At 41.7% G+C, this 25,683-nt stretch overlaps 1 protein-coding gene across 3 annotated transcripts in view; it reads left to right on the forward strand.

Annotated features, from left to right (window-relative positions):
- Positions 1-25,683, forward strand: part of UNC13B (unc-13 homolog B) — a 222,371-nt gene that overhangs the window by 123,011 nt on the left and 73,677 nt on the right. For all 3 annotated transcript variants that reach the window (XM_065657786.1, XM_065657787.1, XM_065657788.1), the window contains exons 11-16: positions 6,467-6,513; positions 12,324-12,402; positions 14,106-14,180; positions 14,684-14,903; positions 23,987-24,214; positions 24,517-24,658. In XM_065657786.1, coding sequence (XP_065513858.1) covers positions 6,467-6,513; positions 12,324-12,402; positions 14,106-14,180; positions 14,684-14,903; positions 23,987-24,214; positions 24,517-24,658 — 791 coding nt within the window. The remainder of the gene's footprint in view (positions 1-6,466; positions 6,514-12,323; positions 12,403-14,105; positions 14,181-14,683; positions 14,904-23,986; positions 24,215-24,516; positions 24,659-25,683) is intronic.

Consider the following 25,683-nt stretch of genomic DNA (forward strand, 5'->3'; position numbering starts at 1 on the left):
AGTTTAACTCAAGATTAATTGGTAGAGATTAATTAACTGGTGCATGTCCCAGGAAGCACATGGGAAAACTCTCCGCTGCACAAATATTTTATCAACTTGCAGCAAATGTTTACCCCGCTTTCTGAAATGTTACAGAGCTCATGGCAGAAATCTGGTCTATTAACTTTTGTTCCTCTCCTTCTTTTCTCTCTTTTTTTTTTTTCCCCTCACAGAAGGAGGTAGAGGAGAGCTCCAGGTTGTACATGTTGTCCCTTGTAACCAGCATCTCTTTCTGAAACTTCTGTGTCTGCATGCCTTGTCTTCATGTAGCCAGTGGCTCCCGCTGAGGCGCTGAGATTCAGTTTAGCATGTTATGGTTGTCAGAGGAGTTGTTAACACTGTGTACGAGTCTGTTCAGTGCGTATGACATTGTACAAAGAGGAAAACATGAATGCTTGGAGTGATCTCCTCCCTTTGGTGCTCGGTGGGGTGTGTGTAATGTGCACAGGCACCACGTTAGCAGAGTACAAATTGTTTATCTTGTCGTTTCTGGTTTTCTTCTTTATGCATCTTGTTTAAACCAAGTGTTTCCTCATTTTTCCTCAGTTGTGTTATTTCATTCCATGTCTATCTTGGTTCGTACACTTACAGTAATTAAAGTAAAAAAATACCACTCTGGGCTATAATACTGAGATTAAGCAAGACTGTGGATGGTGGGCGATGTCTGCTGCAGATCCCATGCCTTTTTAGCAAGCTACAGGCTGCGCTTTGCTTTGAGCAGGGTCTTGCACCTCCTGAAAAGGGCAGGACTTTTCCCTCAATGCCTACAGCTATTACCTCTCCACTCGTTGAACATTTGCCTGTTTATCACACTGTGAGCAACAGGTAACTTTACGCGTAAGAGGATCCACAGAATTTTTTTTCTTGGCTGCTGTGTAACATCTTAGTTTGTGTTTGCAACTGTACCTCATATAGAACAAATTCTGGCTCTTGGATTCTCGAATTTTGTATTTTCTGGAATCTGTGCAGTGTGGATTCAGTGCCTGCTATGCTTCTGCCTCTCCCTGACTCTGTGAATCCAGATAAATCAGCTCCCTGGAGCAGGCTGAATGTTGCATGGCTTTTGGGCCTCTGTGCAGATCTCATCCTTTAAGTTGGATGAATTTGCATTTCTAAGCTTTATTGGCTCATGTATTAGCAGTTTTGTTTCATTCTTACTGTAAATGCCTGCCCATTAATGCTTTTTCAGGAATGCAGACGTATCCAATGTCAAATGTCGGTGTCAAATTCTGTCGTTTTCTGGCTTCAGTGCAAAAACTCTGCAGCCTCCTTTAAGCTGCTCATCTGGCAGCTGGAAAACTGTTACGGAAGATACATCAGGTGGAAGGAGCTTCCTTGGGGGCTCTTTGGTCATTATTTAAATTGATATTGTTGCAGAATACAGTGAATTTAAATAATCCCTTCTCTTGTTACAGCTTTGGATTCAGTGTAAAATGTAGAATACTTGAGTCATTGAAGACATTGAACCACGAGACCAACTAGTTTACATGGGATGATTTAGTTCATTCTGATTCTGCTAATACCCTTGAAGAGATGGTCTAATTAGACATGACCAGAAGTGTAATTTAGACAGTGAAAACAATTGCTCCTTGTTTTAGCCTGATTCAGATTAATCTATAGATAAATTGAGATCTTTGAGGTTTAATAATGAAGCATGGTATTTGACAAGAAGTTAGGATGATGATCAAAACAAATAAAAAGTCATTATTGGTTTTTTTCTCTATATGTTTAAATAAAGCAGCTTTCCATGTTTTACATATGTTTTTTATCTAAGAGGATAATGTGCTGGACACAATACTTAAATGTGATGGAAGGTAACATTGTTAGAAAGCCTTTTATGTGGAAAGATGCATTTGTATGGAGAGGGCTAACAGATCGGAGGATGTTCTTCCTTTTCTTTGTGCTGCTCCAGACTTGATTTTGGTTTTTTTTTAAATATGCCTCTCTGTCCATTCTATGGACTTTCTTTTCTACAGAAGTATGTAGTTGTTCTGTCCATTGAAACATCTTATTGTGTGCGAGAGAAACTGTGAAATCCACAAATTTCAGCTTGGTTAAATAACTTCTCAAATTACTTGTAAGCCCAGCTGCTGCTTTTGTTGAGTGAGCAAAACTCCTGTTAGACATTGCTTTCCCTGTGACTGAATACTGTGCCTTAAATGATCATGTCTGTTGACTTGTTTAATCCAGGGTATTAAATCTATGCATTATTTTGCTAACTGGTTCTTGGTTGATAAGAAACTTCAGTTACTTGGAAAAGACCTTTCAGCAACTGATTGCAGCGTGCTTTACTGTGAATGAATATATTGCATTACTAGGGGTGACAAGCACTTTCCCAGCTGAAGGTATTTGTTGGACCAGAGGTGTAAAACTGTCATCCATCAGCATCAGAAAAAAAAAAAAATTGCATAGAGGTGTGTTGGGCTGTTTTGTTTACATGTTTACTTCTCCATCTTTTCATTGCTGCTTTATGTGCTTACTGGAGATTAAAAAAAAATAAATTTGGCTCCAGGCTGGTCTGGCTGCTTTAACAGAGAGGTCAAGCAGCAGAGCTGTGCAGAGAAGTGAAGTGTAAGCCAGCAAAACACTTTCTGTCATAGGCAGCGTGTGGATGTCCAGATGTTAAACGTGTCTGCTTGCCCTTTGCTCTCCCATTTGTTTTGGGAAGGACAGGGCTATAACCCCTCACAGTTCTGCCCATTGTTTCCTCCGCTTGCCCAGGCTCTAAGCGAGCCAGGCTGTCGTCGTGGGCTCAACTCCAGCAGATCCGTGTCTGGGGACAAGACCCAGAGCAGCTGCTGGAGTCCTCCCGTGTCCTGGTGCAAGTGCTGCCTTCAGAGGGTGGGAATCTGCCCAGCTGCAGCAAATCCATCTAGATGGCATTGCCATTTGCTTTCTTTGAACGGAAATGAATGTACAAAGTGTTCCTACCCGCAGCAGTGGTGTAAACTATGGATTACTTTAACTGGCACTCCCAGAGGTGTCTGGACCCTGTTAACCCTCATGCCAACACTCGTTGGTGCTACAGCCTCTGGCTCTTTGAGTGCATGTGTCAGTGTGACAAGGGACTGTGGAGGAGTCCTTGGTGACTGCCAGCCCTCTGCCACTGTGTGGTATTGTGGCATTAGTGCACAGTTTCCTCCTTTAAAAGTGGTTAGGTTTGGTGTCTGCTTCTCCTCTTGACAGGCTACTACACAACTGTCATGGTTAGACACCTTGGAATTTTCATCTTCCATTTGTATTTAGCTGCAGTTCTTCTTCAAGCAGTATGTTCTCCTATCTACTGAATCAGCACAGAAAAAGGTTCTTTTTGCTACCATAAGCGAGCTGTCCTGTTCTCGTCCTGCAGAATTGTGTTTCCATCCTCATGCTGCTTTTGCCATTTTCCTGTGTGAATTCTTTAATTTTGATATAGAATGAAAAGATTATATACACCTTTCTGAGAGAGTCTTGCCAGCACAGTGCAGTGGTATTTATGCTTTTGTTTCTATGAAGACATTTCACTGGACATACTCTGTGGAAGCTGCTGTCTCCTTACGTGGCTGCATCATGGTGGCTCATGTGATGACTGGAATTCAAGTCCATTGTCACATGTGTTTCTCCACTGAGGAACACCTTGTATGCAGTCAAATGCACAGCAAGCCCTGGGGCTCTGACCTTGCCGTTTGTACTACGTTTAATCCTCTGTTGGTGCAATCTTCACTGACATCGGTTCTTTCCACTGGGCATCTGAGTTCTGTTTCAGTGATTCTCCGGTGTTTGTCATCAGCAGATTTTATCAGCAGATCCTGCTTACTCCCACCAGCTTCCTTATTGCGTTGTCCATGGCTGGCTCAGCAACAGTTACTTGTTTACCCACCTTAAAGCTCCCTACTCCTTCTCTGCTTATCCGGCCGCGTTAACCTCACATGGCATTGCATCAGAAGTTGTTTATTGAAATGAAAATTCAGTCGATAATTTGTTTTATGGTCTAAAGAAAAATGGTTGCTTTGTCAAACAAAAAATGTGTTCAAAAACTGGTGTACCCTGTATGATATTTTTCCTGTTTTCCAGTTCCCTCCATGTTAATTGTTTCCTTCATGTTTTCTCTGAAGCCTTTCAAGCCATTGAAGCCGATAATGAGCCTGTGCTAGTCTAGATCACATTTTCCTCCTTCCCCCACACACCTTAACTGTGGGTATTGCATTGTCTCTTCTACGGTATTAAGGCATCAGCCCTCATTTGATGGATGTCAGGTGCTGGTTCTCTTGGCATTTACTCAGGGAGAATGCTGCCTGGAGCAAATTACCTCTTTGCTTTGCTTTCAGCAGGTGATGGCTCCTGTTTCCACGCAGCCATCACCTGCCTTGCCCCTGCATCAATATTGTCACTGAAAGCTCTTCCTTCTGTTTTGTGCTGTTGTACCCAGATGGTTTTTAATATTGACCCTAGAGAATCTCTTCCTCTTCTCTTGTTTTCTTTTTTATTTGCAAGTCTAAAAGGGTTGGCAAAATGAATTAAGATAAATGAACAGAAGTACAGTTTGTCTGAACTCTTGGCAATTTTAACTTGGCATGTCTCGAAATGTGGGAGATGATGGAGGTTTGTTTCATGATGACTCTTTCTGCCCTTCCCTGCATCCACACTCCCCAGCATTCTCTGTTGTCTTGTGGCTGCCTGTAGGAAATGGTTGTTGCTCAGTTCGATAACATCCTTCCCCTGATCTTCTTCCCCTGAAAAGGGTTCTTGACACTCTTGTGGTCTCCTGGCTGCAGTATTGCCTGCACTATTTATGATCTAGTTAATGTCTCAAATATTGGCCTCTTATATTTAGAGGATTGAAAATCCCGTTGCACTAATTCCTTTTAACAGCAAATGTTGCTGTGTTTGTCATTTTTTGTCATCCAGTACAGCTGAACCGACTTGTGTCGTGCTCGGTCCAGTATAAAATTATGTTCTGTTTTAAGATTGCCTTCTGCCTGCAGCTCTTTTAGGTGTTCAAAAGCAAAGGTAGAGATGTCCTCCCTTGTGTGCTCTGAAGGATCTGGTTGCATTTGCTTTGTTAAATCTTCTCTGGATCATGGGCTTGGGTTCCTGCCCGCTCTACAGGCCTATATGATTACATAGAAAAGCTGGAGTGTCCATTCAGATCTGCCTAGCCCTGGACTTGTAGGAATAAGTAATAAAAAGTTTGGAGTTTTCCTGCTGTGCAAATAGTGGCCTCAGATACAAAGTAATTTTCATTCATTGTTTCTGCTCTTCTTGTTGTACCTCGTAAGTCACCTGTGAACACCCAAAGTTGCACAGCTCATCCAAAGCACAGGACGAAATAAATGGATCTTTCTTTCAGGGCTGTGCTCTTTTACCTTGCATAAAACTGGAGCTTATTTCCTGACAGATAGTCCTTTACTTTATGGTGATTCTCAGGTTGCAAGTCCTATTGCTGAAACTACTTTGTTTTCCGCTGTGTGCATGTTACAGCCTCTGTATACTCTTAGCACACATAATTATCGGAGGTTGGAGTGTTAGCTATTAGCAGCATGTCTTGTTTACTCCTATTTGAAACCAGCTTTTCTTTCAGGGAGCATAGGAGAATGTATGAAGCTGGAACAAAAGGTTTCCAGTTATAGTGTAATCCATTTCCCCCTTATCCAAAACCTTTTGTTTTCTCCAGGTACATTGCAAGTGTTTAAACACTCCACAGCTTTAATCAGTATGCTGAAGATTTTCAAAGAAACAAAACATAGCTCTATAAATACACTCTTAATATGAGCACAAGAACATGGTTTAAATTCATGAATATGAGTCTTCATATTGCAGTCTGTGGTGTTTTCCATCATACTGTGAGATCCCAGTTCATCTGCAGTCATCTTGCAAGTGATGGCCCTTGTTTGACACCCGTTGGAAATTAAATACTTGTATATGAATGACTAGAGCTGCAATGGGACCTCCCTGCTTAGATGGCTAAAGAGTCTTTGCATTTGACCATGAACAAAGCTCACAAATATTTGTACAAAGTTTCATGTTGATCAGTCATTTTTGCATTTCATACAGGTGCTTTTAATTTATAACAACCTCATTATGACCATGATCATGTAAGTGGGGACCTGCAGTAACAGGAGCTCTCTGATAACTCACGCTTTTGTTGGGTTGGGGAGAAAAAAACCCAAAAAGCTGGCCTTTGAGCCTGCCTTTTGAAAGAAGGGGTGCACTGAACAGGCTCTTCTGGTCCTGGTTCTAGGTGTTCAGTGAAATCACATAGCCTGTCTGTGTCTGTGTGACTTGTCCTGATGTGCTGGTTGTTGAAGGTGCTTGAATAAGTTTCTGTATGCATTTTGCCTGCATGCAGTGTTGTCTGTTATCCTTTCCTCAGAATATAACCTGAATACTTCTTCTGATGTTTTCAGTAACTAATTTCATGTTGTTCTTTTACCGTCCCCTATTTAAGGGTCAAGATGAGGCTGATCCATCAAAACCACCCTGGCTCAAAGGAGGGTAAGTGGAATTTTGAGACCTTGTTTCCCTGTGTTTATAATTACAGTGCAGTTTGAGGTCTGCAGCTCAACCTAGGTAGAAGCAGCACTTCTGATGGTTTTAATGGCTGTTTCCAGGAAGAATCAAGTGACCGTGCCGCACTTAGGCCCAGGCTGCTGTTCTGTTTCAGAGTCTCCTTTTAAGCAGCTGGAGGTGGGCTGTGCAGCTCTTCAGGAGGTCTGTGGTTAAGAATAAGGTTATAGCTGCAATATGTATTGTCTGATATGGTGGTGGCAAGTGCTTATGGCAGTAGTATTAAATAATCCTTGCTGAACATCACAGGTGGTCTTTTTCCTGAATCAGTCACTGATGGCACCAGGGAAGGGAAAGAGTAGCTCAGAAGGATTGTCTTTTGCTCTTAGAAGAATCATCTTTGCAATGATCTCTACAGTCACTGTAGTAGTCAAAACTGCGGTAACTCTGGCAATCATTGCAGTTTGTAATTTTTAAAGCAGGGATCATCATGCCTCTTTTGCACAGGTGAGAGTGAGAGGCCGTGCATTCTCTCTGCAATGCGCTACTTGCAGCAAATGAAGCAGACAAATTTTGATTGTGTGTAATTCTATCATGACACTCTGCATAATAGGCACCAGCATGGTAGCTTCCCTAGAATCCTCTCTGGGAAAAAAAAGAAAAGACAATGACACATTTTACAAGCTGCTAGGTATGTGATTAGGGTGATACAGCTTGGTGGTGGTGCACTCGTTAGGAGCTGGCGTGGCAGCAGATTTGCCCTGAAATCTCAGCAAGAGGTTGGCTTGCTACACGCCTAAGTTAATTCTCACACTACTTTAGGAAGCTTCCCTAATAAAATGCAATGTTAAATCAGAGGCTTCATTACACGGCTTTCTGCTTTTGTAGCCGTTGTTCTGTGGTGTTGTGTTCCCACAAAGCATCTTCCACACCCGCGAATGTGTGGGGCTGCCTGGTAACCCCGCACTTCCCTGAGGAGCCTGTGACTTCGCTGAGCAGACTGCTGGAGAAGTGGCAATTAGCAGGAGCAGAAGACAGTGATTTAATCTGACCATAAACAGCACCTTTTCATGCTTTAACAAGGAGACAATGTGCTGAGTTTATTGGTTCCTGCGCACAAAATTATTTCCAGGTCTGAAAGATGAGTACACCTGCAGTCCTGAAATACTGAAAAATGTGCTTTGTCAATTCAAGGAAATGTTTGCTCTAGTCTGTAATTTTCTTCCCTTTCTATTTGACCTATAACAGAACAGACTGGCTCATATAGTTTTGAAAAACTTTTGGCTTATTCACTGTATCCCCACATGTGAAGGGTTTTTCCAGAAAAGGTGGTTGTGGGTGAGGAACCTTTAATTCCACCATTAGCCTCGTTGTGGCTTATTAGCCACAAAGTTTGTTAAAGCACTTGTGTTTGGAGTTCTTCTTTCATGTGAAGATTAGAGAAGTGGTGTCCTTTGAAGGAAGTAATAATTTTCTGTCATTGCAAACCAACTTTACTTGCTTAAATTTTCAAGATTTAATGTAAGCATCTGTGTGATAAAACTTCTATTAAAAGATGAATACATGCTTCAAGCTATTTGCACTTTTTAGCATAATGCTAAAGGTAGCTTCCTGTCTTTAATCACTGGTTCTGGAGAGATAGCTTCAAAAAAAAGTACAATTGGTTTTATGGATCAGTCTCTGGGTATAATATCTCATATCTATATACTCTATTAGTGCAAATCATCTCATACAGAAATGCTATTTACTTCTCAAGACAGAACTCCATAATAATGCTATAAATATTAGATGCATTACAGAGGAGAGTTCCCGTATTACATATAAAGCTACAGTGTGCAAATTCGAGGCACTGTCAGTACTTCGGTCTGCAGAAACACTGTAATTTTGCTAAGCAAAGTAGGGGTTTTGCTTGAATAAGGAGACTGAGGTAGCTGAAAGCACAACAAGCAGAATAATTTTGTAAATTAAGAATTGTTGCTGATTTTTTTTTTTTTTTTTTTTTTAATGTTAACAGGCTAAAAGCAGGTCATCTGAGTGTCTGTGTAGGTACTATAATATGATACCTCTCTTCAGTGGCAAATACAAGCACCTTTCAGATAGTCTTTCTGTCTGTCAGTCTGGCTTACAACTGGTTCTATCATAAACCTCAGTCTATCATAAATATTTTACAACAAACTAGATTGTAACTAGCCGTATTTCTCCAGCACAATAACTTGTTTATGCTCACAATTTGCTTTCAATTGAATTAGAAAAAAATTAATCATTGGAAGCTGTGTAGAAAAGAAGTGTAAATTCCCAGCTGTGTAATTGAATTTTAGCTGGAGCATTAACTCTGGATTTTTACTTGTAACCATTTTGTTTCATGTTTTCAGCTTGCAGACTCTCCCTTTCTATTTTGCATATGCTTTCATAATTCAAGTGATTTGACACAAATTTTTGACCCAAAGCTTACCAATAGAACTGTATTGTGATTTAAATAGTGCTGGAGTTCCTGGCATCATCTGAGTAGTCTTGTATGACACCTATTTTACTCCAAAACAGTATCATGAGTATCAGAAAGAGTTTGTAACTTTAGGGCAGCAGATGAAATTCCATGTTTAAACCCAGCAAGACTGTACTGAGTTCTGACAGTATAAACGTTTTATGCAGATATTCCTTATTTCTTGATGTGGGTCGGATTTCTCTGTAGCAAGCCGGAAGGGGTTATTGCAATGTAACTTGGGCAAGTGTTTCTGGAATTCTCTCTTGGAAATGTGGGTAACCTCTAGTAAAAACAGCATGTAGCCTCACTGTAAGGATGTACAGCATGGAATCATAGAATAGTTTGGGTTGGAAGGGATCTTCAAAGGTCATCTAGTCCAACCCCCTGCCATGAGCAGGGACATCTTCACCCAGCTCAGGTTGCTCAGAGCCCCGTCCAGCCTGGCCTTGAATGTCTCCAGAAATGGGGCATCGACCATTTCTCTGGGCAACCTGGGCCAGTGTGTCACCACCCTCATGGTAAAAAATGTCTTCCTCATGTCTAACCTGAATCGCCCCTCTTTTAGTTTAAAACCATCACCCCTTGTCCTGTTTCAGCAGACCCTGCTAAAAAGTCTGTCCCCATCTTTCTCATAGCATCGGAAAACTGTTCTAATTCTCGGCCAAAGATTCCAATGATTTTAATTAACTGCTGAAAATCTTCACCTTTCTCGTGTCCGAGCTCGTCTCCCGTTCCCAGCCGCGCGGTCTGGCCAGGCGCGGCTGGTTGCTGCTGGTGCTGTCGGGGTGCGGAGCCGCGCGCGGTGCTGCCGTGCGGACGCGGCTCGTGCTGCCCGCAGAGCCCCAGCTCTTCGCGCGGTTCCGTGTGACTGCTCGCCTTCCCGACAGGCTTGTTCAGCCGGCAGCAGCTGTCAGCTCAGCCCTGGCTCGGACGTGTCACCCTCCTACACCCCGTCAAAAGAGTCAGTTTTACAACTGCAGTGCTGTGGCATGTTTCTGTATATAACAGTTTCCCTCTTTGACACGACCTTGTGCCAGGCTGTGCTGTGACATCCTTGTCCATCCTAGGACACGGCGTGCTGCAATGTAGGTTTGGTCACCCTCGATGTGGTTTTTTTTTTTGACTTTTGGCTGTATTCAAAGCAGGTTTGAGTAGGTCCTTTTTGCCAAGGGGTGCACGTTTCCTCTTGTCACTTACCAACCTCGTGGTTTTCATGGCAGGTGCAAATTTGTAGTGGCAATTTGTTTTCCTAGATTATTTTTAAAGAGATTGTTTTTAAAGGGTAGTTCTATTTGTGTCTTTTATTGCAGCAAGAACAGTTTGACGCTACTCCTCTTTCCTATAGTTGTGGTGTCCTAAAGCAGTTCACCTGGATGGGGTGTGACAAATCAGCAAAATAAGTTAAAAGTGCTGGAGGGTTTATCACACAACGGCAAAAAGGTTTAAGCCAGCACAATATGGGGTGAAAACGAATAGCTAAGGAGGCAGAAGGTTCATTTACAGTCTCTGTAGCCAAGAATAAGGCTTCAGGAACCATGTTAGTGTTAGTGAGGTATGAGGGCACCGTGGAGGTGGGGAGGTTGAGTGAAGCGCTGACGGTCGCTGTGGGCTTTGCCTGGCGGGCTGGGTGGTTGCTGCAGGGAGGAGGGAGCCACGTCGCAGGTCGTTTCTTCAGTTCAGAACAAATACGAAGGGTGCGACAGCATAGGATCATAGAATCATATTATCATTTCGGTTGGAAGGGACCCTCAGGATCACTGAGTCCAACCATAACCTAACTGGCACTAAACCATGTCCCTAAGAACCTCATGTAAACGTCTTTTAAACACCTCCAGTGATGGTGACTCCACCACTTCCCTCAGCAGCCTGTTCCGATGCCTGACAGCCCTTTCCATAAAGATTTTTTTTTTTTTTTTCCTAATATCCAATCTAAACCTCCTCTGGCACAACCTGAGGCCATTTCCTCTTGTCCTATCACTTGCTACCTGGGAGAAGAGACCAACCCCCTCCACGCTCCAACCTCCTTTCAGGTAGTTGCAGGCAGCGATAAGGTCTCCCCTCAGCCTCCTGTTCTCCAGGCTGAACGGCCCTAGCAGAGAAATGTGTGCTCAGTTTCCAACCATAGCAAAAAGCAGCATCTTACAGACGAATGCAGATGATTTATGTGGGGTCCTTAAGCTGAGTTAACAGACCTTCTTCATGCACAGGCTTAAATCCGTGTGGTGTTACCAGTGCATGGCAGGATCCAGTTACAATTATTCAGGCTGGTGTCATCGGGAAGGAGGCAGGTTATAGTGCTTTATTTCTGCAGGCTCCAAGTATTGCTGGGGTAATGGCTTTTTCTGCTCCACTTCCACCAGTAAATGGCAGCTGTTGTATGTAGAGTCTACATGGCTTGAAATGCCAAGCACCGCAAATGGTCCATTTTATAGAAATAAAAATTAATCTCTTTTCTCCTCAGATATGAGTTTTTTCCTAATAAGTGTATGGACCTCAAGGGTCAGGATTAAGCATGTTCTAGCCTAGAATAAGATGATGGGTAGCAGCGCTCTGCCCTTGAGCTGATCCACTCTGACGTGCTCCCTCCAAACCACTGACACCCAGCAGGAACATCTGGATTGTTGCATGTGAAGAAGAGGAACACTTAATGGCTTTTAGCAATAACTCTACACTTTAGGTGTAATCTTCCATCTGATTTCACTTTCTCTAGTAAAGCATGCCCTTCCTCACCCCCACAACCCTAAATTAATTAAATGGAAAGAAGGGGGATGGAGAAGGGCTGGAGACAGGATGTTCTCACGTTTCCAAAGTCTTTCCTGCCATGGCACTCAATGCCAGTAGTAAACTATAAACTGAGCTCTCCCTAAGGAAAATAAGGTTCTCCTGCAAGCAGAGATGTGTGGCTCAGTCCCCACAGACTAAGCCACGTGTGAATTGCTGCCACAGAGCTCTGGTTCTGCTCTTGGGTAAGTATTTTTGCCAAATCTGTGCTCCACAGAAGTGGTGGTGCTGAGGCTGCCTTCACCCTCCATCCTGGCAGCAGTGACTCTGAAGCTCTGGGTGCTCTGCAGGCCCATGCCCAGTCTACTCGAGCTAGCTCAGAACTGAGAGTGGGATAATTACCTTTTTTCAGTATGTTAATAACTTCAGCTTATTATTAGGTTGCATTTGCAGTGAACCGTTTCTTCCCGTTGTCATTGAATATGATATTAGCAAGGAGACTAATGTTTTAAGGAAACTCTTTGGTCATCTCTGTACTGTCTCTCTCAGTGCTGGTGAGATTTTTAATATTTTTTTTTCCCTCCTGAATTTCCAGGCCTGCAGGTGGTCTCTATGGCATCGATAGCATGCCTGATCTACGCAAAAAAAAGCCAATTCCACTTGTCAGTGATCTGGTAAGAGATTTGTTTTCCTTTTGCTACACAGCCATTACTGCAAGTGGCTTTACTTTTTGACATATGGTAATGTTCGTTGTCACTTCAAGAAGCTGAAAGTTTCCTGTTTTGTTAAATTCGTTCTTACATTAAAGGATTAGGAGTTCTGCTTGGAAAAATCTGAGTAAGAATGAACTATGGTTTTGTAGACAGTTTCATTCATTTGGCAGAAATAAGATATTTTTCATGTTCTTTTTCCTTTTTATTCTACACAGAATACTTGATTATTTTTAGGCCTGCATTATTTTCAAATGTTTTCCTAAAAATCACATACTTTAGGGGAAGTTATAATGTCCATGTGAGGTTTGGCATCTTACCAGAAGGCTGGAATTTCAGAGGATAGATAAACGAGCATATGTGCTTGGGTTTTTAAATCAATTTGCAACATTGCCAGTAGGCTTCTGCACAAGAACCAAGAGAGTAATGAGGACAAGTTTCATATGCTTGTGCGATACAGTGAAATAAGGCTTCAGTGGGACAAATGGCTTTCTGTTGGCTGTGTTCAGTACGTGCAGCAATTTCATACTTGGGAGAAATGCTGTAACAGCTGAAGGACCAAAATTTCTGTATCCTGTAATTCCTGTGCAAAGATGCATGCAGTTCTCTTTGCCAACTTATGCATGGAAAGCTTAATATGTCTTACTAACTGCTTGTATCTTAAATCTTTGCAATAATGGCATTAACTTGTGTTACTTCCTTTGTATGCTTTCATTTTCTCTCTTCACAGGCCATGGTAAGTGGAGCTAAAGACTATCCACCATGTCTTTACCAGAAACAAAAATTATTTTACCCTATTTTGCCTCCACTTTTTTGCTTTTTATTTTGAACCTGCAATATTGCATTGCATGTGTGTCCACCACTCTGTCCTGCTCCATCACTGCTGGAATGAACTTTTTCAGTCTCTCTTCAAGCAGCATAAAGCAGAGCATAAATGAAGGTTTCTGACGGAGTTTGATTTCAAAGCAGATGTTGCTAGCTTTAATTTTCTTCTCTGCCTTCATCTAACTGGAGTGACTTGCTGAAGAAATCTTTTGTATGCCAATGTGAGGTGCTGCAAAGGCACTGACCTGTGCTGTCCAAGGCTGCAGAACTGTACTGTGATGTCAAAGAGGCAGTTTTGAGGGGAAAATGCTGTTCATTCTGTTCAGTGATGGCCAATGAATGTGCTACATCAGCACATTCAGACCTGTGCTCCCAACCCACTCTGTTCTTTTTTTTTTTATCCCGTTTATTTGTAACTGTTTCAATGTGATATTTGGGGGTTTTGTGTACATTGTAAAACTCATGAAATAATCTCCTTTTGGATATGAATGAAGTTAAATATAGAAGATTGAGTCCCAGGTAGTGACCTTAGGCAATGGCATTACTAGAAGAATGTGGAAGTGGAGATGTGAACCCAGATTCCACTGACAGTTCTTACCAGAGAAACAAAAATTTACCAGAGTAAGACTAGTTGTAGGCAGATGGAAACAAATTGGAGACCTTTTAGAGTATGCGTTTGACTCTTCTGAGATGTGAGCTATCATTTAAGAAACCCATTGGATTTAATAGACTGCCGATTTAGTGTCTGGCATGACAGACTCCCCTTGGTCGCATCTCTGGGTGTGTAATGCCAGTGCATTTCTGAATATTGATGGTGAATAACAAGCTTTCTTCCTTCTTAGTCACTGGTTCAGTCCCGGAAAGCCGGAATTACCTCAGCAATGGCCACTAGAACATCTCTCAAAGATGAAGAGCTGGTAAGTGGGAGGGTTGCTTGGCTCCTGTTTGGTTTTAGTAAGCAAATTAAGGGAATTTGGCACTCTCAGATGCAGAGCCAGCTTCACAGATATCTAAAAATATAGATGCAAAGCTTCTTGTATCATTTGTTTAAAGAAACCAAACATATAAAAAATAACATTTAATGTGTCAATATGATCCTGAAAAATGTAATCTTACCATTTCCTTCTGTGCTATCTGCCATGGGGGACAGTGTGTGAAACTTGCTTGTTGCAAGATATTCCTCATCCACAAACCTTAATTCTTTTCTTCCATCTCCTCTACTTTTTTAAATCCCTGGAGAAACATTTTTGGAAGAGTGTCCTCTGCTGCAGCTTGTAAGAGTTTGATAAATTTGGCTATGTTTAGTATGTAGATTTATTGCACTGCTCATGCCTTTTCCCTTAAAACTCATGTGTCAACCAGCAAAAATAGGTTCAGTCACCTTCCCGGATGTTGGTTTACATGTGCTCTTGCCTTTCAGAAATCTCATGTCTACAAGAAGACCTTGCAAGCCTTAATTTACCCCATCTCTTGTACAACCCCGCACAACTTTGAAGTGTGGACAGCCACAACTCCTACCTACTGCTACGAGTGCGAGGGGCTGCTGTGGGGCATCGCGCGGCAGGGAATGCGCTGCGGGGAGTGTGGAGTCAAGTGCCATGAGAAGTGCCAAGACCTGCTGAACGCTGACTGCTTGCAGAGTGAGTAGCGGTCAGAGGATTGTGGTTATTCCAAAAGTATTACCAGAACTTTCCTAAATATGTAGGGGATACCTCAGTGGTCAGTGAAGATCACAGAACCACAGAATGGTTGAGGTTGGAAGGGACCTCTGGAGATCATCTAGTCCAACCCACCTGCTAAAGCAGATTCACCAGAGCAGATCACACAGGAATGTGTCCAGGTGAGTTTTGAATGTCTCCAGAGAAGGAGACACCACAACCTCTCAGAGCAGCCTGTTCCAGGGCTCTGGCACCCTCCAAGTAAAGAAGTATCTCCTCATATTCAGATGGAACCTCTTGTGCTTCAGTCTGTGCCCATTGCCCCTCATCCTGTTGGGCACCACTGAAAAGAGTCTGGTCCATCCTCTTGACACCCACCCTTGAGATATTTATAAACATCGATGAGCTCCCCTTTCAGCCTTCTCTTCTCCAGGCTGAACAGACCCAGCTCTGTCTCTCCTCATAAGAAAGATGCTCTAGGCCCCTAATCATCTTCACAGCCCACTGCTGGACTCCCTCCAGTAATTCCTTGTCCTTCTTAATGACTGCATATTTTCTGAAGAGATGCCACTGGTCTGAACCTATCCCTGTCACCCTGTGGACACAAACAGCTCCACTGACACAGCAGAACTTCTTTGCAACATTGTGCTTGATGTGCTTTAAAAGCAGGTTTAATTCTTGACTCTTTCAAATATATATATATTTTTTTTTTTCCCTAACCTGTGTAACTTGTTTAACCTCTCAGTATCAGCTCAGATGGTGTGTTTGCTAACATATCCTGCATGGAAGAGAGGCAGTGGGCTGGGTGAATAGGGTACTAGGCTGGATATTCTGACTTTCATTCTGTCCCTCCTGCCCTGATATCCCAGTCCAGTTTCTTGTTTCAAGCATCAGCCTGGTGTACTCTGGTTTTGAAGCTCTTCAGAGCAGCACTGGATTCCTGCTTAGGGCATGGAGTCCATGGACTTAGCGTGGATACTCTGTACGAAGTGCAGATTGACAAGGCATTTTGTCTTTTTAACAGTAGGGTCTCATGGCTGAATCACTTTAGAAACCCAGGGCTGAACCAACACAGATGATGGGTCAGATAGAAACGTGTTCTTTGAGTGTATGGGTAGTATTTCACCTTCCTACTAGCATTTCTGTTTATTTTGTTGTGTTTTTTTCTGCCATGTTCAAAAATTAAGCCTTCTCTTCAAAGAAGAGCTCTTCAAACAGCTGTGACTCTGTGGAATCTGTGAAACCTTACACAAACAATGGAGAAGTTTAAAAGGAATTTGATTAAAGAAAAAAAAAAGGAGAGAAAATTTCGGTTTAGGTATCTAGCTTGGTCTGGTTATTTTTATTTGCTTGTAAAACAGTTTCTTAATTTGGTGCCAAATGTATGTTCCTGCTTGAGAGCAAAATGTCTTAGTCTAAATGGAGTAGATATTTCTGCCACATGTGTTAAATCTTGAGTAGGAAGGTGGGGCTGTGTTTGTTCACTCTTGATTTTCTTAGCATTCCAGCATGATGGACTAGGTCTAAGGAATCAGAAAAGTTTGTGAAGTATGAACAGACTTACTGCAAATCCATGTCAGAGATTATAGGACTATGAAGAGTCTAATCCTACCTCTGCCTCAGAATTGGGTTGTTTGGGAAAGCCAGACTGGATGATCCAGCAAGTGATACCAGTGAATCATAAGTCATTTGTTTTTCTTATGGCTTTTTTGAGACCCCCAAATGGACGTTGTTTGTTTCTTGTATTTTTGATGTGTTTGATTTTTGAGTTTTAAATGAGTCATAGTTAGGACTGGGGCTATTTGCAATGGCTTTTTTATCAGACACAACTGGTACTGCAGAAACATGTCTGTTCCTCCTCAGGTGTTTATCATTTATGGCTTTGTCTTTGAGGGTTGCGAGGTGATCTTTACAGTTCATAGCATTTGAGCAATTGCATCACTGACACCTTAGCTTTGTTGGGACCATTTTAGTAGTACTGTTGCATTTGGTTCAGGAGAATGTAATTAAGCCATAACTCCGTTTTATGACAAAACCTGAGGTACAGGATCAGTTAGGCTGAGGATAACTTTCTGGAGTTCACCAAAACCCTCCACTGACTGATGATTTCAGTATTTGAGGTGAAAAGATGCTGATATGTGCATCCAGGCTTGATTCAGGTGCATGTCCAAGATGTTATAATAATGCAGTGGAGTTGTGCTATTTCAGTATGGGGAAAATAAAGTGGAGAGCAGAAGAAGATCAGGTTCACACCAGCAGCAGCAAAACACACAGTTTCAAAACAAATAGTTTTAAAAGTAAAAAACAATAGAAGAAAAACTAAATTTGAGAAATAGCTAATGACCATGAGGACAGCTATAGCTATCCATGTTCAAGAAGGGAGACTTCATACTGAGATGGGTACTGGTGAGAGTTCAATGGTTATGGGGAAAATATGAGAATGTCTCAAGAGAGGAAGGTGTGAGTTTGTTAAAAATTCAAAAGAAAAGTGTGGGACAGGAGAAGCACAGGAACAATGTTGTTTCAAAAAGGTAAAAGTAGCCACACTAGGTCTGTCCAATAGAAAGTTTCTAAAGGGATGTTCTGGGACCCAAGGCGAAGGTGTAAGATGTGTGTAGAGCTCCTATGGCTCTGGTTTACTCTTGTAGCTATCCATATCTTAAAGCCTTTCTGAGCAGTAGATGCTGTGTTTAATAACTGGCAGTGATGGCTCTTCGAATTGGTTCAATCCTTGTTTGAATCTGTTTATGCCTGAACTATGTTGGGGAAGCGGAAGATAAGCAGCAGGGAGGAAGATGTTCTGTTTAAGCTTACTGTTTAGAAAAGGAAAAATGGGATAAATTTGCTGTAAGAAAATTGAAGATGGCAGTAGAAGACAACTTGAGTGATGAGAACAGGGAGTCTGTGGAACAGCCTCTGAAGAATAACCATGGGGGCAGGTTTTCTAATCTCTCTCTGGAATTAAATCAGTTTATGCAATGGACTGTGGGATGTGATGATGGCAATAGTCTGCGCTTTTCTATGGAGCCGAACCAACAACTGGAAATGACTCTACTTTTCATATATGGCAAAGCATTAGATAAGAACTTGTTATTTTATTCTTGGGATTGCAGATGTTTGCTTTGCACATTTCCCTTAAAAATGCAAACACAAGATACTTCAGCATGAAGAGTTGAAGAAACAGAGAGGAAACAACTGAGAGTACACTGGGCTCAAAACCTACGAAGCATGTAGAAAGGTAAAAGCCAACCAAGCAAAAACTTTACTTACGGAGTTGTCTGAAAGCTGCCCAACATCAGAACAGGAAAGATGCAGAGACTGAGCTGGGTCTCTGTGAGGGTGCCCAGTGTGAGTGTGGTGGGTGTCATCATGTGGGACAGAGACGTAAAGAAAACTGACAGAGGAGGCAGAGGAAAGATAGCGCTGGGAGATTTAGATGGTGAGGGCAATATGTGGATGTGCTGCTGGGTTGCGAAAACAAATATTATTGATACTGGAAATCTGTTAAAAGGCTTTTTCATGCAACTATGTTCTTTGCTTTGGCATGTTCATACTAAAATCCTTCTAGCTGGAACCCATCAGGCCAGAAGAAAATGGAAAAATTAATTTTTGTATGTGTTCAAAGAACATGGGCTGTGCTTGAGGAGTGAGAAACAGGGTTTCCAGGGGACAAGCAGCATTTAGAGTTGAAATAAATTCAAGACTGAACTTTCTTCTATACTGAACTCAGAAGTGGTCTCTTCCTAACATAAGCTTTATTATTGCCATTGGTAAAAAAACCCAACCAACCAACCAAAAAAAAAAAAAAAACATTCTCAGGACACATCTTCACTTTGGTTTATTTTTAAAGGCTTCCAGAAAATGTTACATTGGAGTAAAATGAATTTTCAGGCTGGTAACAAATACAATTCTATTGATTATGCCTTGATGCTTCAGGATATATCTTCAGTCTGTGTAAGTCTGTTGTAAAATGAATTTTCAGGCTGGTCACAAATACAGTTCCATTGTCTATGCCTTGAAATTTTGGGTAGACACCTGGGATTTTATTCCTTAGAATCAGAATGTACTGCTTATACATCTTTTCTCTTTCAGTACCTTTCTGTGGGAAATAAATTGATGTCTTCCATCAAGTCTATTAGAATTAAGTTTGGTTATTTTTTTGGAGGGTGTTTTTCTTACCTTCTATATTTTTAAGAAACTGTGTTTCTGATACAGTCAACAAATGTGTGGGACTGCAGTGACAAACCACTCAAATTCAGCAATGCTTTTTTGCAATCTGAAAGAAAATCCATGCGCAGACTGGTTCAGCAGGGCTGTTCCATGAACTGGCAATGTCTGAAGCGCGGTAAGGTGGAATCAGCTGTGGAATGTGTACTGCAGCCATCTGCTTTATGGCTCTGTTGGCACCAGGTTGTTCCTCTGAGAGGATGTTTCTCTACTGTTGGTACTTAGAAGATATTATTCTGATGATGGGGCGCTTACCTTTTTATCATGAGCTCGTAAATACTTGCTCAAGGGAAGATGCTCTCTTTTTAGCCTTCTGCTGTTGGATGTACTTGAAATCTCTGCTGCATAGGTACACTGCATTTCTTACTTGGCTGAAGATGGATGGAGGGGTGTTCTTTAAAATCCCCGTAGCTTGTAAACTTTTGGAAAAAGAGAGCATTTATCTCTTGCCCTGAGCACTAGTGCAGTACTAACTAAAGTACAATGAGTTAGGCAATGTTGGTATCAAAGGAGTAAAGCTGAGGATGAATGTGTAGGATGCTAAGGAACAGATGCAGAGAAGTATACAGAGTTACGAAGAGGGTGGAAGGGAAGGACATTATGCCAGCAACATCCTAGTGAAAGGAACCTGTACAGTTCTGGGCTAGCATTTGAAAAGCCATAGAAATCTGTTTCTGCAAGTGTGTCTCAGGATTTTTTGTAGTGATGCTAATCTAGTCCTCGGTAGATTACAGTTAAACCTGAGAAAGGAGATTGTCCTGGGATATCAGAATCTGGTCCTTCGGAGGTCTTGAAAATGAGGAAATGAGATCTCAAGCTTCAGACTACTGCTGAACATGAAATCTGTGTCGTGAGTGTGATTAGCCATATATCTTCGTTAGTGTTTTTTATGGTGTGCTGGAGCAACAAACCTTGGAGAACTTCACACAAGCTCTCGGGGCTGCATTACCTAATGCCCAGCTTTTGGTACTGTTTTGGCTCCTGGGGTTTTGACTCACCTCTGGAGTTTTTTGGTGCTTTTTGACTCAGGACTGGAAGTTGTGTATATTTGCTTTTTGGATGAGAAGCTTGTGTATGTTGCACTCTGAATATCAGTATTGCAGTCCAGAGACCACTTGGTGAGTGGACGGTTAGTGAGACCAATTGAGTCACTCAGGTGATAATCATCTTGGCTTCTGGGTTGAATGATGATGAGACGCCATAGTGATGAAGTTTTCTCCCACAATCCTATGTAGGAAAATATTTGCACAGAAGGAGGAAGGATACCTTTGTTTGAAACTTGAATATCTATTTTAAGTTTCAGGAATATCTTAATTTCTAAGCATTATCCGCCTACTGAACAGCTGTCTTCTATCCTGCTAGTGTTGCTTTCTTGACTTTTTCCTGTTAAAGCATAGGATAACAGCACTGGTGGTTTACTAATAGCTGTATCAATACAATTCCCAATATAGACATATTTGCTTTCTGTTTCCAGTCATAAATTGACTCATGATTCAGTCCTAGAAAGGAAGAGAGAAGAAAAGCCCAGTACCATTTGTATGATACTGTGCACAGTACTTGTATATTCCTGTGCCTTTCTATTGCTGATCCATGGACCAAAAGCTTCTTTTTGCAGCTGAATAAATATGATCCATAGTCCGAGAGCAGGAAAAGCAGCTTCTGCCATCCAGTATAGTGACATGCTTTGGGTTTATACCACGTATATTATAGGTAATTAGTACTCTGGTTATTTTGGAAACTCTGGTAGTTTTCTACCAATAAGGAGGTGTTAAAATTAAGGAGTATGTTGTGAGACAGAGGTTTTTTCTGTCCTTCATTAGTCCATATTGTTAAATAAAGTGTCTGTCTGATTCTGGTTTTTGCACTGCAGTTCAAGTGCAACCTCTGCAAGGAGAGAGAAACCTTTCCCAGGGAAGGAATGACAGAGTCTTCTTACCTGGACAGATTATCTGAGCAGAGTTGGGGAATGGCATGGATGGACATGGAGGGGTTCATCTGAAAGTCAGGAAGCCAAGCCTTAGAGGTGACAAAATCGAGGGCTGTCTAGGTGTCTATGTGACATGGCTTGCACGTCCTGCAACCCAGGATGGCACAGACTGCTGCTAGACTCCCAAAGAGATAAATGGCCCCACTAATGCAAGGTTTCTGGAGGTGGTGGGGATGTTAAACATGTTTTTAACTGGAATTCTTCGGTTTGTCCAAGGCTGCATTCTAAAGGCCATTTGATGCTCCTGAGGTGCTTGCATCAAGGCAGTGATGTAGGCGATGCCGCTTCCAAACTGTGGTAACTCTTGTCCCATCTTAGTGATGAGCAGTGGAAAGTTTATATATACAAGTTGCCTGGCTAGGAATTAATGTAGAAAACGGTTTGGAAAAAGAGCACTCATGCACAACATAAACTCTTACTGTTTCAATTTTGTTCCTAATTTCCTTAAAGTCAGAAAGGTCAGGGCAGAGTTGTTTTCTTTGTATCACTACAGATTTCAGAATTCCAGCTAGGAAAAGAAAATTATTTGGTTTGGCCTTTTCCGATAATTTTCTTTAGCTCTGCATATACTGCATAGAGTATATATAGACGCATACTCCATCCCCAGAGGACCTGGTTCTGTTAAAGCTGAATAGCACTTCTTATCTGAAGTTCAAAGTATAGCCCCTGGTATAATTTTGGTTTCATATTCCTTTAATAAATGTTGGGTCTACAGCTGGATGATTGCCTGATACAAGACATCACTTTGGGTGGTGCTAGTTCTTCATCACTGGTGAGTACAGACATCAGGGACTGTGTAATTAATTCCAGTATTTTGATTTCATTTCATCTTAAGCCAACAATAGGAAACTCTGGGGCAGATACATTTTATTGTACTAAATGAAATATTGAACATCAAGCCTCTAGCAAGTAAAATGAAAAAATAATTATAAGGAAATGCGAAGTTCGGCTTGTTTTATACCCAGGTCTTTAATTGAATGCCTTGGTATGCAGTGTCCTTAATGAACTTCTGAAACTTCAGCTGTCACAGTCCGTTCCAGACTGTGTTTTTGTTCTTTTTGGTTTGGATGGTGGAAGTTATAATTGAGTTTTGTTTCTTTATTGAAGTGAATTTAGTAACGGTGAAAAGTGTTAGATTGAGGGCTCTAGAAATGGATGTCTTCAGGCTGTGTTAGTCACTGGGCACCCTGTCGAGCCAGCTAACAAGGCTCCCTGTTATGTTGTACTGCTGGGGGTCATTTATATGTGTGTGTCTTCACAGAACTTTATTCATATTTGGTCACTACCTGCTGAAAGTGTTTCATATGCAAAACTGTAATGCCTTATATTAAAGATGCTACAGACATCATATTTACCAACCTCTTCCAGAAGAAAACAGTTTTATTTATCTTTGTGATTGATGGCCATCACTTGCACCTGCTTTAATACATATTTCTAAGGTAATTTAATACTTGGAAAACACCTGGATGAAGCTCATTTTTCTAGGACAAAGCTTACTTTATCCCAGAGAAAAAAAACAAGCAAAAGCATATTAAACTAAACATAAATATTACAATTGAAAGGGTTCACAGGACTTTTGTACTGGTTTAAATAACTTAAGATCATAACATGAAATTGATGCAGACTGCATGTAGAGAGCCTGTGTAATTTTGGGTCCCTGCTTTTCATTTCACACCCTGTTTTGTGTGCCCTTTTGGCTCATGTCAGTGCTTTCATTAACACATGCCTCACATCTGACACAGCAGTCAGTGGCGGAATTGTGACACCAAACATGACTGTCAAAATTGAATAGGGAGTAGTTGGTTGTGGGAACATTCTTGTCTTATAGTTATATGAACTTCTAAACTTCGTATGAGGTATGCAAGTGACTAGAGGCCTCTCTCTTTTCAGACACAGTTAAATACCTATGTAGTAAAGACCCTATGGCTTGCTCTTGTATTTCCAGCTGATAAATATTGTACTATTGTCCCATACTTATGATGGCCCAAGTTTTTAACCATCGGACTTGTTACCTTATAGGTATTTGTTATAGTTACTATGCCTATGTGATTCTAAGAATGGCTCATTTTAGTTGTCTCCTTACAAAATGATAAACTAAAGTGGGATCCCGACAGATGATTTGGATGCCCCCAGCTTGATGCCTGACCCAGACAAGGTGGTTCCAGGCAGAAGAGTGCAGTGTTGATTGCGCAGTGAGTCGGTGCTGGATGGGGCGTTGTGTGGCACACACCAGTAGGAAATGCTGACCATGTCAGCCCATCTGAACTCCTGCTTTTCAGTGGTGCTGAGGTGCAGCATTGAGACAAGCTCATAGTTACTATTTGTAATGAAGGACCTATGTCATCCTCTTAGCACTTGCCCAAGCACAGATAGATTTACTCAAAGCAAGGTGATGAGAGGAGGGCATGTGCTGATGTCTGCTGTTAAAATAAGAACATCACCTCAAACCCGCCTGGACTCCTTCCTGTGTAACCTCATCTGGGTGTTCCTGCTCTGGCGGGGGGATTGGACTGGATGAGCTTTTGAGGTCCCTTCCAATCCCTGACATTCTGTGATTCTGTGATCTCTTTCTCAGCTGCAAGGATATTAAACTCAGGCCTGTTGTCAAGAGAACAATCTGGCTGCAGGTTATAGAGGAATCTGGACACTCCCCTTCCATTGCACCTTCCCAGTTCTGAGTGGTCCAGGTTGTCTTGTGTGTATGTTGAAATGAGGGGTGTCCGACTGTAAAAGTCAATAGAAAGAGCTATTGTGTAGAGGCTTAAATCATGGCATTGTTCCTGCTGTCCAGATTCAGAGAAACACGATTTTGTCTGGTTTTGATGAGCATTCTCTACTTTCTGGTGCACAGGAGCAGCAGAGAAGAGCTCGAAGCATGGAGCTGAAGACCGAACCCAGAATTTCATCATGGCCATGAAGGATCGTATGAAAATCCGGGAGCGGAACAAGCCAGAGATCTTTGACTTGATCAGAGATGTGTTTTGTGAGAGCAAACTGACACATGCTCAGCAGATGAAGACGGTGAAACAGAGTGTGCTCGATGGCACCTCAAAATGGTCAGCAAAGATCACGATCACAGGTGAGTGAGGGAGGCAGGGGTTCTCATGGCCTCGCTTAGGAGCCCAAGGTAAGAAAGGGTTGGTGTGAAGCCAGAGAGAAGGGAGAGGAGGGGTTTCTCTGTCCTGTGTCTCTTTCTGCACCATGTACAGGCAGCAAGTGGAGTTACTCCTACTCCAGGCACTGTTGTGCACCACAAGCTGAGGCTCATCAGAAAAGCTCTCATGAGTGATATTCCAGTTTCTCTGTCTGTTCTGAGCTGCTGCTTCACGTGGTATGCGGACACATTGTGTGATGTTGGTAACTCTTCTTTTTTCCTTCCAGTGCTGTGTGCTCAGGGTCTGCAGGCCAAAGACAAAACTGGGTCCAGTGATCCATATGTAACCGTTCAAGTGGGTAAAACAAAGAAGAGGACAAAAACGATTTTTGGAAATCTGAACCCTGTTTGGGAAGAGAAGTTTTACTTGTAAGTGCTCATACAAGGACTCTCAGCTCCATTTTGCCTGTTTGTACAATCTGTGCTTCGGCAGCTGTGTCTTTTCTGTCAGTAAGCATTCCTACACCACCTGTAATGCCTGATGGTTTCATTTCTGCTCAGCTTTGTGTGTCTGTGTCTGGAAGGTTGATGTCTTCGACAATGTATGTAGCACACACCTGTCCATTTTATCTGTCTTACTTGGGTATATATAAATTGTCTGCTCCGTGAACACTTTTACATTGATGTTTCTAGAGAAAGCTAAAGACAAAGAAAAATCTTTACCTCAGGGACTTTTGTTCCTGCATAATAGACAAACTTTCAAAATTCTTTGTAATATAAAAAGACCGAAGTTTGTATAAAAGACTATGCAAACTTCCCATGACCTCTTGCTTTGACCTGCCACTGGTGTTTGACCAACAGAGGTTAAAGGTATTTAGTTGTCTATCACTTGTATGTGACACTACCTGTCTCCCCTTTTTGTTCTGGAAAATCAATGTAACAGTAACTTGAGAGATTATCTGCTTTCAAGATGTGCAATGTATTCATCTCTGAATTGAAAGCAAAAGCTGGAGGCGCAGTTCTTTAGATATCAACTACTCTCAGAAGGCTGAAGAATGTGTTATTCCATCCTGCTTTTATTGAATAAATAAACAGTACCCTCAATTTATCATTGAACATGTTATAAAACAAAATGAATACAGGAAATTCAGCAAGCGTTTTCTGAAGATTCCAGATGATCTCTCCTTCAACATCAAGCGTCTTTATTTCATTTAATGTGTAAGCTCTTCTGTTGTACCTTCTCTCCCTTTTTTTTTTTCACTGTGTTTTCCAAAGCTGTTTGGGGGGAGCTCTCTCTGCAAACTAAAATTTGTTTGTGTTTTAAAATCAGGCTTATATCAGCCCAACTTTGTCTTTACAATGCACAGTGCAAACAAAATTATTTTTAAAGTAGTTTTCAGCTACTCGTTAGCGTCAGAAAAATCTTGGTGCTATTTTGAGCAAGTAAGCCTTGG

The sequence above is a fragment of the Caloenas nicobarica genome, chromosome Z (assembly GCF_036013445.1).
Source record: "Caloenas nicobarica isolate bCalNic1 chromosome Z, bCalNic1.hap1, whole genome shotgun sequence".
Lineage (NCBI taxonomy): Eukaryota > Metazoa > Chordata > Aves > Columbiformes > Columbidae > Caloenas > Caloenas nicobarica.